This window comes from Equus asinus, chromosome 26 (genome assembly GCF_041296235.1).
Source record: "Equus asinus isolate D_3611 breed Donkey chromosome 26, EquAss-T2T_v2, whole genome shotgun sequence".
NCBI lineage: Eukaryota > Metazoa > Chordata > Mammalia > Perissodactyla > Equidae > Equus > Equus asinus.
Window position 1 is genome coordinate 30878524 of NC_091815.1, and position 17318 is coordinate 30895841.

General features: G+C 52.8%; 1 protein-coding gene across 1 annotated transcript; it reads right to left on the reverse strand.

The window, feature by feature from the left end:
• Positions 1-929: 929 nt before the first annotated feature.
• On the reverse strand, positions 930-4843 carry LOC106845176 (peptidoglycan recognition protein 1-like). Its single transcript, XM_014863061.3, has 3 exons — positions 4219-4843; positions 1752-1873; positions 930-1189 (listed from the first exon to the last, which is right to left on the reverse strand). Exons 1-3 carry the CDS (start codon positions 4497-4499, stop codon positions 1011-1013), a joined length of 582 nt encoding a protein of 193 aa, XP_014718547.1. The 5' UTR covers positions 4500-4843; the 3' UTR covers positions 930-1010.
• Between the last annotated feature and the right edge of the window lie 12475 nt (positions 4844-17318).

Here is a 17318-nt window from a genome sequence, read left to right on the forward strand (position 1 = left end):
GGCCCAAAGACCCCCCGATGGTCCCTGATTCCTCCCTCCCCCAGCGCTGGCCGCCGCGGGAAGCCGCCCAGCCCCACCACCTGGAGCGGGTCCAGCAGGGTGCGTGTCCTTCTCGGGCCCTGGAGGAGGTGGGGCGGCATGACACCACCGGAAGCCAGGTTGGGGGGCTGCTGGGGGCAGAGGACGCTGGTCAGAGCACCTGCTCTGGCCTCAAATTGCCGGATCTCAAACCTGGCTCCCCATCCTGTCACGTCTGACTCACGGTAGTTACTTAGCTCTCCGTGCCTCGGTTTCTTTATCGGTGAAGTGGGGTTGGTTAGACTATTCACGTCAAGGGTTCTGGGGCAGATGCGAGGAGGTCATTTTGCACAGAGGAAGTGCCCCTTAGGTGCCAGCCTTCATTTTTTCTGAGGTCTTTAGGTTCAGAATTTCCGGTAGGATGTAGGGGGCAGGAATAGAGGGAGGGTGCCTCACCCCCTCGTGCCTCCCCCAGCAGCAGAAGGCCACGCCCCTGGAACGCGGCCGCCATCAGAGACGCCTGGCCCATTCGGGGGGCTGGGTCCCCATCAAAGGTGAGCCTGGGCCTCCTCCTCCCCCCACCTGCCCCAGGGCGAGCTGGGATGGCGCCCAGGGCGCTGGTTGGCCGCGAGCTCCCGGGGCTGAGGCCCCTCCCAGCCCCAGCGCCCCCTGCTCACGCAGACTACAGCTCGGACCACCAGGCGGCCGACATGGCCGAGATAGACGCCCGCCTGAAGGCCTTGCAGGAATACATGAGCCTGCTGGACACGCGGTCGTGACCGGCGAGGAGAGCCGGCCCCTGCACCCCCATCCCCCGGGAGTCGGCGTGGGGCGGGGCCTGCGTCCTTCCAGCACCTCCCATTCTGGGAGGTTGGGGCCTTGAGGGAGGCAGAGACGGAGGGACGCGGGCTGCAGGACACAGGGTCACAGTGAGTGGATCTTTATTGGAGGGGGAGGCAGGGGGTTTCTGACTGGGTGAGGGAGACAGGGCCTCAGTATCGGTAGTGTGGCCAAGTCTGGATGATTTCATAGAGCTGGTCACCTGGAGAGAGTGTCTGCTGCACGTCCCGGTGTCCTTTGACCTCATAGTTGGGACTCAGGGCGCCCCGAGCCACGCCACAAGCCAGCAGACTCTGGGCTGCCCTGAGGGCTCGTTGGGGGGGCGCCCGATCTAGGGAGGCAGAGGCAGGAGTCAGGCTGGGCCCTGGACAAGCAGAGGTCCAGGGGGCAGTGGTTCCCATGGTGCCCTCCCAGCTGGGGCCCACAACCAGCTCTGCCACTCCCTAGTCGTGGCTCCACCTCTCTGTGCCTCAGTTTCCTCACTGTGAAAGGAGAGAATCATGGCAGCTGGCCCCAGGGCTGTGGGACGATAACATGTCACTTTGTGCACAGAGGAAGCCCTCAGCAAGGGTCGGCTGTCAAGATCCTTGCTGAGCCTCCTTTCTCGGCCCCAGACCTCGGGCTCCTGCCCACAGGGTAGCGGCCATTCACCCTGCACTCCTTCGGGGCCGTGGACGGACCCAAGACCCTGGTACAGATGACCGAATCCTCCCCAGGACCGCGGGCTGGAAACGGTCATGTCCAGAGGGGACAATGAGGCTCTGAAAAGCAGGTCACTAGCCCGAGGTCACAGAGCTTGTAGGTGGCAGAGCCTCTGAACCACCACCCACCACGCCCTGCGGTCCCCCAGGCCCCATGTCCGCGCCTGTCCCGACGGCTGGACAGTCACTTACCCATGTAGTTACCCATGAAGCTGATGCCGATGGACTTGGAGTTCCAGGTGGGACCTGAGTGGGCGCCCTGAGTGTCCCAGCCCCGGCCCTCATACACAAGCCCGTCTTCTCCGATCAGGAAGCTGTGGGGTGGGGGGTTGAGGAGTGAGGAGGGGTTTCCTGGGGAAGGAACCCCTGTCCCTCCTCCACTCAGCAACCCTGAGTCACTACTGCCTGTATTCTGCGGATGGAGAATCAGAGAGGTGCAGAGCTGCTCACGGTCACACAGCAGGTCAGGGGCACAGTCAGGATTTTCACCCAGGTCCCCGTGACTCCCACCCACACGGTCTGACTCCTTGCTCTCTCCTGCCTCCCTGGAGAATCTGTCCTGCTCTCAATGAGTCCTCACATGCGGTCCTCCGAGGCAGGCCCTGTGTCATCCCCACTTTAAGCTGAGGAAGCAGAGACGTAGGAAGAGAAGTGATTTGCCCGAGGTCACGCCCCATGACCCCTGCCTCTCAGAACTCGCCACCAAGGAGCTCTTCCACCGTCACCCGAGCCCCTTGCTGCTTCCTGCTCCGTGCTGGGGTCCCCTGAGTGACGGGATCAGGGACTCAAGGGCTGGCACCACAAGCAGACCAGACCCTGGAGCCCCAGCATCCGCCTGTGAGCTTTCCAGTCCCGGCAGGCGATCCTTAAGACCCCTCGTCCCCCTGGTCTCGGTGGAGCGAGTCTGCCTGGCATGTGGATGAACCAGAGGAGCAGCACGTGAGCCGCAGTGTCTGCTTCCCCAGCCCTCGGCCCCCAGGGTCCCCAGTGATGCACAGAATGTCGGAACTTTCCCCTCTGGGTCCTGAACCTGCCACTTCGGAAGCCAGACTCTCAGAATCTGGCTGTGAAGAGACTAGAAATGCCACAGTGACACTTCCCCCCAATCACTCCCCCGGGACTAGGTGGTCATGGTCCTGCCACAGCCACAGCCCCTGGAAGGCATCGCGGCTCCCTGTGCGTTTCTTTATGGAGGCGTCTCCCCGAAACCTCAGCCCCACAGCAGGGGGCACGGTCAGGAGCCCATTCTACAGATGAGGAAACTGAGGCTCAGAGAGGATGTGATGTGACGAGGAAGGGGATTCAGAACGTTTGAGTCAGACTCTGAGCCCTAAAACTTGAGAACCGACTTCAGTCTGCTTTTCTGTAAGGCGACTGAGGCCAGAGGCTGCGGCCCAGGCTCGGCTCTGCTGACTTCATGGAAACATCTAGAATGGAGCACCTGACTCTTGGGAACAAAACCTTGATGTTGGGGCCTTTGAATCGTAAGATTAGAGCCTGAAGCGCTGGGGATACCCGTGGAGGCTTCTAGATTTCTCTGGTTGAGGTCCTCACACCCCCTGGCCTCCCCTCGCCCTCCCGAAGCAGTTAAGGGTGGGACCTGGGGATCTGTGTTCCCAGAAGGGGATTCTGGGGCGGCCTGAGGTCTGAGAACCTGTGGGGTCAAACGCTCTCTGGCAGTGGGACCCCGTGTGCTGGACCGCAGCCTGTCACTCTGGACAGGACGCTGGTGGCATGGGCCCCAGAGGCTAACCCGTCCCTGTTCCTGCCCCTCGCCCTGGAGTCTGTCCCCCCACAGCAGCCAGAGGGCGCTCCTTCCACTGCTAAGCCCCGACCATCCCGAGGCGCCCGCCTTCTCAGAGCAGAGCCACGTCCTCCCTGTGGCCCACTAGGCCCTCCGACCCTCCTCATGCCATCCTGGCCTCTGTCCCTCAGGGATGACCCACGTACTGGCCTCAGGGCCTTTGCCCCACCCGCTGTCCTCCTAGCTCACTGCACTCTTCCCTCAGCTCCCCCATCCTCTTCCTTTTTATTGTCACTCCTGTCACCATGTGACTCCATCCACTGACTCTGCTTGTTTCTCCCTGCTGGTGTTTAAACCTTTGGGCTGCATTCCCACTGTGCGTAGCTGTGTCCCCATGCCAGCATCTGGCACGTGGCCTGATACATAGTAGGTGCCAAAGGCAATAGTCCGTGCATCTGGGGCCTGGACTCCATGCCAGGCGGTGTCCTGGGAGCCTTTCCCGCACTGGCGGTTGGCGATCACGTGGGCACCATCCGCTGACTGTGCACAGGAGGAGGACACTGCAGCTCAGAGGCTGAGTGACCGGCCTGGGTCTCTGCCGTCAGCAGGGGAGCTGGGACAGGGACCCAGCCCCGCGCTCACCCAGCCTGCTGTCTGCCTCCCAGCACAGGCGCAGACGGTCTAACGGGACTCCAGGGTGGAGGGCACCTTGGTGCGTGTTGGCAAAGTCTGTCCTTCCCCGGGGAGCAGAGCTGGCCGTCAGCCCCTTCCCCTCCTCCAGCATTTTCGTGCTGCCTGCACTTGCCCAGCCCTAGGCAGTGACCCCGGGCATCAGCCCGGCGTCTCTAGAACCGGGACCCCGTGCCTCCGGGGCCTGCACACCTTCCCCTCCTCCGGCCTCCCCTCCGCACTCACTTGTAGGTCACGTCGCACCAGCCCCGCGTCCGCACGTGGTAATGCTGCACGTTCTGGACCTGCCTCATGCACGAGGCTGGTGTGTCGCAGGGGCTGCCCGCCGTGTGTGACACCACCACACAGCGCACGGGCAGGTCCAGGCGCTGTTTGCACGTGGACGGCAGGGCCCTCCACTCTCTCCGGGGCACGATGGGGCTGCATGGGGTCAAGTCTTCTTGAGCCACTCCGAGTCCGAGGAGCGTGAGAAAGGTCCAGGCGAGCAGGGCACAGGGGCTGGACATGGCGGGCAGGGCACACAGGGTCGTCTAGGAGCTTGCAGCTGGACAGGCTGCCTTTATATGATGGGGTGGAGCGGCAGGAAAGGCCTTGCTTCACACCCTAGCGGGACTTCCCCTGTAGCTGATGGGGACCTCAGATTCTGCTTCCTTCTCTGTTAGGGCCGCCACCGGATGCAGTGTGGTGGGTCCAGGTGAGGTGGGGCGGGGAAGCCCACCACAAAGCCAGGCGGAAGGGGAAGGGCACACAGGGCCTTGGGCGCTCACCCCGAGGTTTCTGGCCGACCAGGGCCTGGATCCCTGCCCCGCCCCATAAGGCCTCGGCAACAGGAGCCCCACAGCAGAGAAAGGGCGGGGCCTCATCTCCCTCCGCCCACGGGGACTGAGGTCACCAGAGTCCCGGTTATAAACTCTGCTCCCACGTCCCAACGCGATGTCCCTAACCCTTTGAGCAGACTGCAGAGGTGAGCCCTGGGAAGCCCGCTCCACGGTGGAGGAGCCTGAGGTCCGGAGAGGGGACGTCGGTGCTGAGACGTGGGAGATGGTGGCACCTGCTGGTTGGAGCCCTGATTCAGGGCCGGGCTGCCTGGGACTGAATTCCGGCCCCATTCTAGGGTGTGAGCCGGGGCCAGTGACCTAACCTTTCTGTGCCTCAGTTTCCCCCCTGTAAAATGGGAGGATAATGGAAAGTCCCTGACTCGCAGGTCGATGTGGGATCAAATGGGCTGAAAGGGTGGAGCACTGAGACGTCGGCTCCTGCTGCCCCACAAGCGCCCCGGGACAGGGACTGAGACCTGCCCTTGGTGTGAGCCACGTGCTTTCCGTGGGGGCCACTGGCAGCTCCACTGTGCACAGGAGGGGCTGAGGTCCAGAGAGGGACAGCCATCTGCCCAGGGCCACTCAGGGGCTTGGGGTCAGCTGTTGGGGCAGAAGGCTTTCCTGGGGCCCCTGCCCTTCCCGGCTCGTTCCTCCTGCCTCCTCGGCACCTGGTGCGCTCAGGGCGGACGGCCCAGTTTGTTCTCCCTCCTTTCCTTCTACTTTAGTGGATTAAATAAATTACATAAGTATCACGTGCCGGCTGTGAGTAGTCGAATCGATGGGAAACGTTACTCACCTGTGTCCACTCCGTCCAGCTCCGCCCCCTGAGGTCCCCGTGGAGGCCAGTGTGGGGTTTCCTTCCCCGGTATTCTCCGCGAGCAGGTGGATCGCGCTCACACTCACTGTGTCATGGCACAGTGCAGCGGGCAGCTCCAGCACCTTCCACGAGTCATCTCCCCACGAGCTCCCACAGGCCTGTGTGGGAGACGTGTCATTAACCTGCTCTTACCACCGAGGAAACTGAGTCCCGAGGGTTATCACACATGGGGAGAAGGTGGTGACGTCGGCTCAGCCACAGGCTTCCGGGCTCCAGAGATTAAGTTCTAAGCCATATTCTGCTTCCCACAAACATATATAAAGACACATTTTCAAAAAATGATAAAATCAAAAACGTGTGCATCTGTTGTCCTTTTTGCCACCTAATATTTCATGTGCATCTCTCCAGGTGTATACATCAAATTCCAATTCATTCTTCGTCATTTGGACATATTCTTTTGTTTTTTGAAGCTTTCCAGCCTCCTCTTTTAATGCTGCACCAAATATTATCGAACATACATCTCTACACACTGGAACGTTGATAAATTTTAAATATAGACTTTCCTGGTCAAAGGGTTTACATATTTAATAGCTGTTACCAGATTGTTGTCCCCCAAAGGCTGTTAGCAATTCAGCTTCCACAAATAATGTCTTGGAGCTTCCACTCACCCAGGAGCGGGTGTTCTCGCTTCTTAAATGTATGGGTATAAAGTAATATCTCTTTGTCACTTTAATTGGCATTTTTATGACCACTCAGGAGACTGAGTATTTTTCTCTGGTTGCTGCCCATTTGGATTTGTCTTCTGTCAATCGCTTCTTCATCTCCATGACCTATTTTTAAAATGAATTGTGTTGTTTGCCTTTTTGTTATTAATTTGCAAAATGAAGAAAAGAATTCCATAGCTGGGATTGCTGACTTGTTCAGTATGTACATTTTGCGTCTAAGTTCTTTTTGAAAGCACGAAAGAATAACATACACATAGAAACATACAAATGCACTTTTTATAGGGTAAATAGGATAGAATTTATAGTTAATAGGATTAATAGAGTGGAGAGCTCTATAAATATTCACACCGTGAATACACTGTGCATCCAGCACCACGCCCAGGAAATAGAGCCACATTTTAAATTTTAGTAGATACTGCCAAATACCATTCCAAAAGTGTTTTAGTTTTTCTTTTCCCCCTTAATGTGATCAGTTATAAAATGCCTTACCAATCCAAAGAATTGTTCCTCATTATTGTTTTATTTATATTTCTTTGAACATCAGACCGATGATTGTCTTTTTACATATTTGTGCCTGTTTGCATCCTTGTTCTGTAAACTGTCTGTTTGTCTCTTTCAATCATTTCCCTTTTGGGTTATTGTATAGGGCAGATATGAACCCTTCATCTGTCAAATGTGCTGCAAACGTTGTCTCCCAGTCTATCAAAAATTTTTTTTAAATGATTTCTGTTTCCTGCCTTGCCTTAAGACGTCTTTCCACACCAAGATTATAAAACATTTTCCATTTAAAAAATATGTTATCTCGTGTTTTGCATTCAGTCCTTTACCTCTGCTGGAATTTACAATAGCTATGGTGTGAGGTAGGGGTCCAAGTTTGTTTCTAAATGGCGCACCACTTGTCCCAGCACCATTTATTAAATAGTTAGACCTGGCTTTAAATTTCAGCCCTGCCACTTATTGGCTGGATGACCTTGGGCAATTGGGCAGCATTTGATACAGTTGACCACTTCCTTCTTCTCGAAATGCTCCCTTCCCTGAGCTTGTGTTTCATAAGACCGTCTTGATTTTCCTTCTTCTTCTCTGGCTGGGCTTTTCTTCTCCCTTTCAGACTCATTCTTCCCTCCCTGACCACTACACTACACTTTTTCTGCCAGGTGATCTTATCCAGATAATGGCTTCAGCCACCATTGAAATGCAGGTGATTTCCAGACTCTTATGTCCAGCCAGGCGCTCTCAGCTGAATTCTGGATCTGTGTATCCACCTGTCTCCTTGACATCTCCCCTTGGATGTCCCAAAGCACCTCAAATGCAAGATTTCCAAAATGGCACATGATTTGCACCTCCAAAGTCAGCCCCCTTCCAGGATCCCTGTGTCAAGGAAGGAGATGAGCATCTTTCAGCTCCAAAAGGCAGACATCTGAGCACCATCCTCAACTCCCCCCAGCTCTCTCCCCTAATGGCACCCAAAACAATGCCCAACTCATAGCAAGTGCTGAATCAATAGTGACAGAATGATTGAATATCCCATCCACCCCCAAGTCATGTTACTGTTCCCTCTAAATATCTGGCGAAGTAGACCGCTCCTGTCTGTTCCCCTCTCTGCACTCTGGCCCAGTCACTATCTCCTCGCACCTGGTCTTTTCCCCACCTCCTCAATAGCCTCTTAGCATACACCCTGGTCCCTGTGAGGCCAAAGCTCAGATCTGATCAGGTGAAGGTCACCCTCCAATGTGAGTCACATTTTTCCATGGCTTCTCAAGACTCTCAGGATGAGTCCCAAGCTCCTCACCGAGGCCGCCAGCACCGGCCGCCTCCACCCCAGCCTCACCTCGCTCTCTCCCAGACCCTCTACCTGAGTCCCCAGCCACCCTGCCTTTCTTGCCGCCCTTGAAGATGCTTTGACTTCCTTGACCCCAGGGGACTTTGGGCACACTCTGTACAGTTTTAAATAGAGGAACCTTCAGAAATTCAGCAACTTTGTACCTTCACTCGAAGATTACAAAACACTCAGCTAGGCTTTTGTAAAAAGACAGGAATATTTACACATCAGATTCCTTAGTGATACTAAGAATAGGCTCATTAACCAGGTGGGATGAAGCCTTCCCTTGTTAGAATTTTATTAATTCTGTCTCTTGTCAGCCTAATATGGAGACACACCCTTGAGAGCATTTCCTGCAACTTCCATCTGTAACTGTATCGCCTTTCACCCTGAGGCTGTATTACTTGTGTCCTTTTTGGATAGGAGGAAATTATATAGATCCCCTGTATGTTTTAGGAAGTTGAATTTTTAATGAGTTAACTCACCAACTCCCTTTATTTTGTCTTGTTAAGGTTAATTTAACCAGTATAAGAAGTCCTCAGATTCTCTTGCAATTAGCAGAAAACACTTGTTTTCTTTGTTGGATCAACAATGATAGAAGTCAAAATAATGGGGATCGTGGCAAGGACAAGTTTAAACGCAGGGTAGGATCATGACTTTTTTCCTGACGTTCCAAAACCTGGAATACTCACCTCCCTCCCTCACCCCATCCTAATGGTACTTAGTATTCCTTCAGTGTCACCTTCTCAGGGTAACACCTCATCTTGATATCTCAGACTGAGACAAATCCCACTATTTGCTTTCCCCACAGAATTTCCTCTCCTTCTTTGTATTTATCAAACTGTAGTTATGAACTTACCTGTGCAATTCTGTGATTAATTTCTGTTCTACTATACACTGAGGTCAATAGGTAGGGTCATCGTGTAATTTATTGTCCAAACCGAGATCCTTGAGAGTGAAGGAGGGAGCTGTTGAGAAGCATGCTGGGTCAATAGGTACACATGGGACTGTCCCAAATGGTCCAGGATGTCTAGCTGCTCTGTCTAAACATGAGAAGGGGCTATCCTCGCACATGGCTGGTGAGAAATACATTCACTATCACATGTTGATCCACCCTCAGTTTCCCCATCTGGGAAATGGACCTTTGACACTCCTCCCCCACAGGGCTGTGGTGAGCATTTAAATTACTCCTCTCCCTTCCATGCTGTACTCTTGGAACCGCGTCATTGTTTGCAGCCCACACTTAAGGAGGGGGACATTTTGCTCCCCTTCCTTGAAGGAGCCATAACTACAGAAATTATTCGGAATTCTTCTGCACTGGATATTTGTCTCTTCCTCCCCAATTACTTATGCCTACCGGGATGGACTCATGCGTATTTATTTATTTATTAAAAAAATTTTTTTTATTATTTAAAAAAATTTTTTATTGAGTTAATGATAGGTTACAATCTTGTGAAATTTCAGTTGCACATTAATGTTTGTCAGTCGTGTTGTAGGTGCACCACTTCACCCTTTGTGCCCACCCCCCACCCCACCTTTCCCCTGGTATCCACTAAACTGTTCTTGGTCCATAGTTTTAAATTCCTCATATGAGTGGAGTCATACACAGATTATCCTTCTCTCGCTGGCTTATTTCACTTAACATAATTCCCTCAAGGTCCATCCATGTTATTGCAAATGGAATGATTTTGTTCTGTTTTGCAGCTGAGTAGTATTCCATTGTATATATGTACCACATCCTCTTTATCCATTCGTCTGTTACATGCGTATTTATTTTAAGCTTTGGTTTATAATCCAATTCTACCTAATTTACTTTTTGCTCAAATTGTCCCAGCGTTGGCCATCGGGAGTTCTTCTAGTCGGCTCCTGTGTCCCTTTGACACGTCGTGATCGATGTGGAGTTTGTATTACTATTGTAATTATTATCTTTAGCATTTCCTTAATCTCTGGCACTACGAGATGCTCCAGGTTCATCCTGCGTATTTAGAGGCTGAAAGCTAAAATCTGCCATTTTCCCCAGGAGCCCGCAGCTTTCTTCTCTTCCACCTGTTTTCCTTTTAAATGTATCCTGTGATGCTGGTTCTCCCCTCACCTGGAGAAAAGTTAGGTCAAGTCTCATTTACTTAATTAAAATCCTCACGTGACCAATTTAAAATGTTCAGAAATACGTAAAGTGAGAACAACCATCTGGATTTAAAGTGACATCTCCATTCTCCTCCCTGAAGGCAGGATACGTGGGCGCCTTTTACCCCATTTCCCCACCCGGCACCTCCACCTGCGCATCTTCCCGGGTCCGCTGACCTCCTTTCCGCGCTCGGCGCGCAGGGCGGGAGGACAGACGCAGTCGGGTTCTTCCCCGATTCCCGACATTGCAGCGCTCTCCCAGGGACACTCTGTGCATCACAGATACGTAAAGCTGATTCCCTCATGGGTGCCCTTTGGCTTCTCCAGACACACAAACGCTGGGGGTCCCTCACTGGAGCGTCCCTTGATGAGGCAGCTGTGTCTCCATTCCCTCTGGGTGTTTCCATCCCTCACCCACCGTGAAACGTTCCCACCAAAGGCCAGCTGCCGCGGAGCTGGGGAGGCGTCCCCACAGCGGACGGGCCGCGGCCGTTCACGGAGGCGCGGGGTCTCCAAAGCGCGCCGGGGCCTGGAGACTCCGGGCCTGGCTGGGACCCGCGCGTGTGACTTGGGACCTCAGTCGGGCTCAGGGGGTGCACGCTGGCGCCAATACACGCGGAGGAGGCACCTACGAGACCTGCCCAGGGGGCAGAACCAGGGGCGCTGCGGGGCCACGACTCTCCTGGCTCCACTTACGAGATGCGGGACCCGGAGGCTGGTCGCCAACAGAAACCACTAAGGAGGACCCCAGACCCTTGAAAGGGGCTGCCCCAGCCACGAACTCAGCAGCTCCCAAGCGTCCAGCGCGCCCGGTCGTGGCAACAGCCACTGCATTGTGACACCTGCAAGGTGACAGCGACACACACCGTAGCCCACGCGCCGCAGCTGTGCGCACGCGCGAGTGCTGCTGGAGGCGCCGGCGCACCGCAGGGTCTGAGCCTCGCTTAATTTCCGAGTTGTCCCCTAGTGCCACCTAGTGTAGACTGCCGGGATGTCAGCCCCCAAAGTGGAGAGGACGGTCGAAAACGTTTTGAGAGAAGGTACAAAAGTGATGCAGCGCCGTGCTGGGTGCGCTCCTAAGGCGCCTTTGGCGCCACCATTAAATGCTGTTATAACTTCTATAACATTATTGTCGTGTCGTCACTGGATAGAGCTCAAGTCTGTCTCCGGGTCGTTGTGTGCAGTTTACACAACATGACTCACAGGAAAGAACCAGATGTGGGCTGGATGAGACCTGCGATGGTTTGGCCCTTTTAGCTTTTATCCCAACCGAGGGGTTGCCCCCTCCCTCCCCTCCCCCGCCTCCTCTTTCAGAAACATCAACCTGGAAAAACTGTGAAGTTGGAGCCACGAAGGGAAGCAGTCGCCCTGGGACCTTTCCTTCCCTGGCAGACAGACTTCATCCAGTTACCGAAGGCGCAAGTCCGCCAACATGTGCTCGCTCTCACACGCAGTTTGCTAGATGGTCGGAGGCCTTCCCCTGCCGAAATGCCGCGGCAACCTCCGTTGCCAGGGTTTTCCTAGAACAAATCTTCCCCACGTGGGGTGTCCCCTCTGCCATTACTAGTGAGGGAGGATGGCGTTTCACTGGCAGAATGATACAGGACGTAGAAAGGGCAACGCACACGAGTCAAAGACTTCACTGCCCTTGCCACCCTCACTCGTCAGGCACGGTGGAAAGAGCCAAGCGCATCTTCAAGTCCAGGCTCGCTGAACTGTCTGAGGAATTGGACTCAGCATGGCCACAGGTGTTAGCCACCCCCTCTTACGGCTCTCAGATCCTGTCTCCGACCTCCTCTGAGACTGTGTCCCTTTGAAATCACTACAGGAGACCTATAAAGTGCCCCAATCACCCTGGCTATCAGAGGATTCCAGTTCAACCCGGTGGACATCCTCAGACACTGTCCAGGATTCATTACATACCCACAGTCCCGCGATCGACAAGTCCACTGCCTTTCCTCTCCAGCTGTCTGACCAGCCTTTACAGAAATAGCAAGCAGGAGATTAGGTATTTTGGGAACACAATCATTGCAAAGCTAACCTTGAACCCAGCTGGAAAGAACTTGTACTGTTTTGTTCATTCTTAACATGGATGTCAAATTGTAGGGTGTTCCATCTTGGGTCCATGGCTCACAGCTAAAAAAATGCAAGCAGTGTTCAGACTGGAGGAAAAGGTAAACAACTGTGACAAAACTTTAGCTAGACTAACTTAGAAAGAGATAAGGCTCATAAATGAAATCAGAAATGAAAGAGGAGACGTTAAAACTGATATCACAGAAATACAAAGGATCATGAGAGAACACTATAAACAATTATACACCAATAAACTGGATAACCTAGAAGAAATGGATAAATTTCTAGAAACATACAGCTTACCAAGACTGAATCAGGAAGGAACAGAAATACTGAACAGACCAAGGACGAGTGAGGAGATTGAATCAGTAATCAAAAACCTCCAACAAAGAAAGGCCCAGGACCAGAGGGTTTCACTGGTGAATTCCACCAAACATTTAAGGAAGAATTAACACAAATCCTCCTCAAACTCTTCCAGAAAATTCAAGAGGAGGGAACACTCCCAAACTCATTTCTGAGGCCAGCATTGCCCTGATATCAAAGCCAGATGAGGACCCTACGAGAAAAGAAAACTACGGGCCAATATCTATGATGAATATAGATGTAAAAATTCTCAACAAAATACTAGCAAACCAAATTCAACAGCACATTAAAAGAGTCATGCGCCATGATCAAGAGAGGTTTGTCCCTAGGATGCAAAGATGATTCAAATTTAGCTGACACCTGAATGAAATCCCCTCCGGGGAGGGAAATTCTGGTGAGGGATGGCTTGAAGTGGGACCCACATCCACTCCCCACCTCCAAATGAGCCTCCTTCCCCTGGTTTGCCCTTCCCTGGTTCTGCCCAACTGTTGCTGGGTGCAGAGTTTCGTGGTATCTGTACATAGTGCACTTTTTAAAATTGTGATAACAATGAAGATGATTTTCTCTCAGTTTTATTTGAAGACCAATTTTATGCCAAATTTGGAAAGGAAAGTGAGATGTCTTTGGGATTTCTAGAAAGGGGTCTTTCTGGACAAGCCTCAGAAAAATGAGCCTCTCCCTCTCCCACTTTCTGTTCCAGCCCATTGGAAATGCGGTGTTTGGGTATCGTACATAATGAGGGACCCAAATTGAAATGGTGCTTGGTTGAAGGGTCAACTCCAACGTTCGTAGGCGTCCCCCAGGGCTAACTCCAGAGGGTCCCTGGATAGTCGCCCACTTCTGAAGGGGAAAGTCAGAGTCTCATGGATTGTCCTCTCTGACATTTTTTCTCCCCTTTGTGCTACTAAATCCAGAAGCCATGATTTTCCAGAATCCTCTAGCCTTATGCCTTTCTGGTCTCCTCCAAGTCAAATCTACTTTGGAGACAAATAATTTCTGCATCTTGAGAGTCCCAAACCCTTCCCTCCACTCCTAAATACCTCTATGTATTGAATAGTGGGACCAAGTGGTCTTCAGGGGGGCACTCTCAACAGGGTCTGGCTTGTTTGGGATCCGGTGTTGCAGAAATGGGAGAGGCGCGTTGCAAGGCTGCTAGGATTGCAGGAGAGGGATGGGGAATTAGCAGGGAGTGTGATCAATGTCCTGAGCCTTGGCACTAAAGGGTCGGGAAGGTTCTGTGAGAGGCCGAGCTCAGATATGGTTCTTATTACTTCCTTCCTATTCACACCAGTTGCAATGTGCCTTTGCATCTCCCGCCATCAAGAGTTGGTGCTCATCAGCCTGCCTCCTTGAGTCACAGCTGCCCTGTGACTTTTGTGGTCAGGAGAACACACTGGGGTGTCATGTGCCAGTTCCAAGTGTAGACTTCGCTAAAGGGATGTTGGTGCTTCCATTTTCTCTGTCAGGAAACTAAAATAATGTGGACACTCTCTGGCCAGCCTGTTGGAGGGTGAGAGGCCACATGGAGGAGAAATCTATTCTCCCAGCTGAGGACATCTCATAAAAGCCTGTTGCCAGGAAACTGAGGACACATGAATGGGTTCTTTACAGATGAGCCAACATCCAGGCCACCCACCAGCTAACTGAGGACATGTAGGTGACCCCCTCCAAGGTCAGCTGAGCCTGGCCCAACCAACCACATGACCTGTGGACCACCATTCACAAAAGAGGTTGTTTCATGCTGGTGAATCTAGGGGTGGTTAATTCTGCAGCAGCAGCAAACACACTACACGAGTTTCATGATGGGTTCTAGACCTCGGGGTCCCAGCAGAGCTCCCTGATTTCGGCTCAGTTGGAGAATATTCAGACGCCTCACTCAGACCCTACTCTGACATCCCAGGACATGTTCTTTGGGCATTTCCTGGGGGCTCCAGACCTCAATGTGGGAGACTTCTCAGTTGCCTCCATCCTCACACAACTAGGCGTCACCTGCCCCAGGGTGAGCTGGGCTCTGTCCATGGTCCTGAACACGTGTCTCCATCCACGTGCTGGGAAGCAGATGAGATTTCACGTGAGGTCAAGAGACTGTGGGGGTCAGAAGACGTGAAGGAGTGAGGTGCTTCTCATCAGTCTAGAGTGTCCACCATTGGCTCCCATTTTAGGTGGTCACTGTTTGGATTGTCATCCACATGGCCAGGGCCATTGTACAAGAGTCTTTCGCAGCCTCAGGTTCACACAGGCCAGAAATTCAAACTCAGACCCTGTGTAGACTCTTCACTGGGTCAAATGTGATCCTGTGCCTCCAAACTTCATTATTAAACTGGGAAGTCGCTGTTCATCCGTTCATTTCTTTTTTTTTTAATATAGATTTTATTTTTTTTTCCTTTTTCTCCCCAAAGCCCCCCGGTACATAGTTGTATATTCTTCGTTGTGGGTCCTTCTAGTTGTGGCATGTGGGATGCTGCCTCAGCGTGGTTTGATGAGCCGTGCCATGTCCGCGCCCAGGATTCGAACCAACGAAACACTGGGCTGCTTGCAGCGGAGTGTGCGAACTTAACCACTCGGCCACGGGGCCAGCCCCGATCCGTTCATTTCTTAATTGACTCTCCTTGAGGTCTTGTGAAGGCTTAGTTTTCACGACTAAATAGTAAATATAGTCTCACTTTTTAAAATGACAATGTCATATGATTTTCTGAGCTACTTTCTATCTGATAATAGTGAGAGGAAGGATGGCTGCACAAATTTACTGTGGAAAGGCTGATTTTCATTGAGCTAAAATCTGTAGTTCTAGGTAGCAGGAGGAAATATTGCTCTTACATGACATTTTAGAAGAAAACTGTGACATTTTAGAAAAATTGTGATGTACAAAAAATTTTAAAATCATTTTAGGTGATTAATAAGATGATGGATGGTTCTCTACCCAAAAGGTGCTTGTTACGAGAGACTGGGTACTAGAAATTCTTTGGTCTGAGCTTGAGGAAAGGGGAAAAACTTTGAGAATGCCAGTGGAGGGTTCTGAGGACATGGAACAGGTCTAAGTCTTGGTACCTCCTGGATGTCCCTGAGGCAGCGTCCCACATGCCACAACTAGAAGGACCCACAACGAAGACTACACAACTATGTACTGGGGGGCTTTGGGGAGAAAAAGGAAAAAAATAAAATCTTTAAAAAAAATTAAAAAAAAAAATTCTTATCTGTAAAACAGAGCGAACTCTGCACCCACCTCCCAAGGTTTTGGAAAGCAACAGATGACGTGTTCAAGCCGTTAGTGCGGCGTCTGGCAAATAGCACGCTCTGGAGACCTGGTCTTGGTTCTTGATGGTCCTAACCTTTATTACCTGGACCCGGCAGCGGCGACTCTGCTGCCCCCAGCGCGGGCGCCTCCTCTGCGCTCCGCCCCGTCCCGCCCTGCGCCCGACGCCCGCCAGGGGGCGCGCCGGCCCGACCTCCCTCCGCCGGGCGGACCCAGGCTGGGCGCCGACTCGGCGCGTCCCTCCCTCCCTCCGGGTGGTGGGGCTCTCCCTCCCCGTCCCACATCCTGGCCAATTGCATGGGAGAACTTGAGCCCGCGGACTGTGACGAACCCTGGAGACGCTGAGTGTTCATCTTGAAACTCCTGTCTCTGGAACACGTGGGTGGGTCTTACAGCCTCTGCATGCCAGAGCAGGGTCCCAAATGCTCCCTTTATGGCTCTTCCCAAACTCCAAGCTCCCATCGTGACAGCGAATACGATGTGCAACGCGAAGAGGTGTTTTGTGCTTCAGGTCTTGACTGAGGGAAGGGCCTGGGGAAATGAAATTTCTCAGAGAAGGGTCCACACAGCCCGCCTGGGCATTGTGGCTCCTTGATATGGCCAGAGGTGTCATCGTGAGGGTTCAGGGGCCCAGGGCTCCCCTCAACTGCTTAAAGCCCCTCAGACTTGTTCAGAATCATGGAAAGGGGACCGGTCCCCCAACTCAGGGCTCATCCTGGCTGAGTGTTCAAGAGGAGACAGACGAGGAGGGGACGGAGTCTGAGTCTCTCCTGTCCCCAGACACCCACCGCATGTCCCAGATCTCGACCAGCCCCAGGCCCCTCTCTCCAGGCTCATCCAGGATGCAGCTTCCAGCATCATCTGGTTGCCTGACCTTCCATCAGCTGACAGTGAAGGAGGAGACACCGGGAGAGAGTGAGAAATACAGAAGTGGCCAGATGTAGAGGGAAAGACAAAAACATGGGCAGAAAGCGGCTTAGAACCCTGCTGCACGAGTGGTTTTCACGAGTGGTTGGGGAAGAGGCTGCCAGTTTGGCGCATTTATCAGCTAGTTTATTTCCCTGAGCCTCCGGAGTTTTTTACATCACATTCCTCAGTTTTAATAACAGCAGTTTCTGGGGGTCGTAACAGTGCCTCAGAAATTCCTGCGATTTGGTGTCCATTCTTGACTGGGCTACCGGCCGGTGTCATAAATCCTCTCTGTTTCCATAACCTGCCCGCATCCTCTACTACCCCAAAGGCACAGAGGCTGTCAGTGTGCAAGTTCACCCTCGTTCCTTCTGCTCTTACGCAGCCAGAGTGAGAGGGATTAACTCAACCACCTCAGCTCATT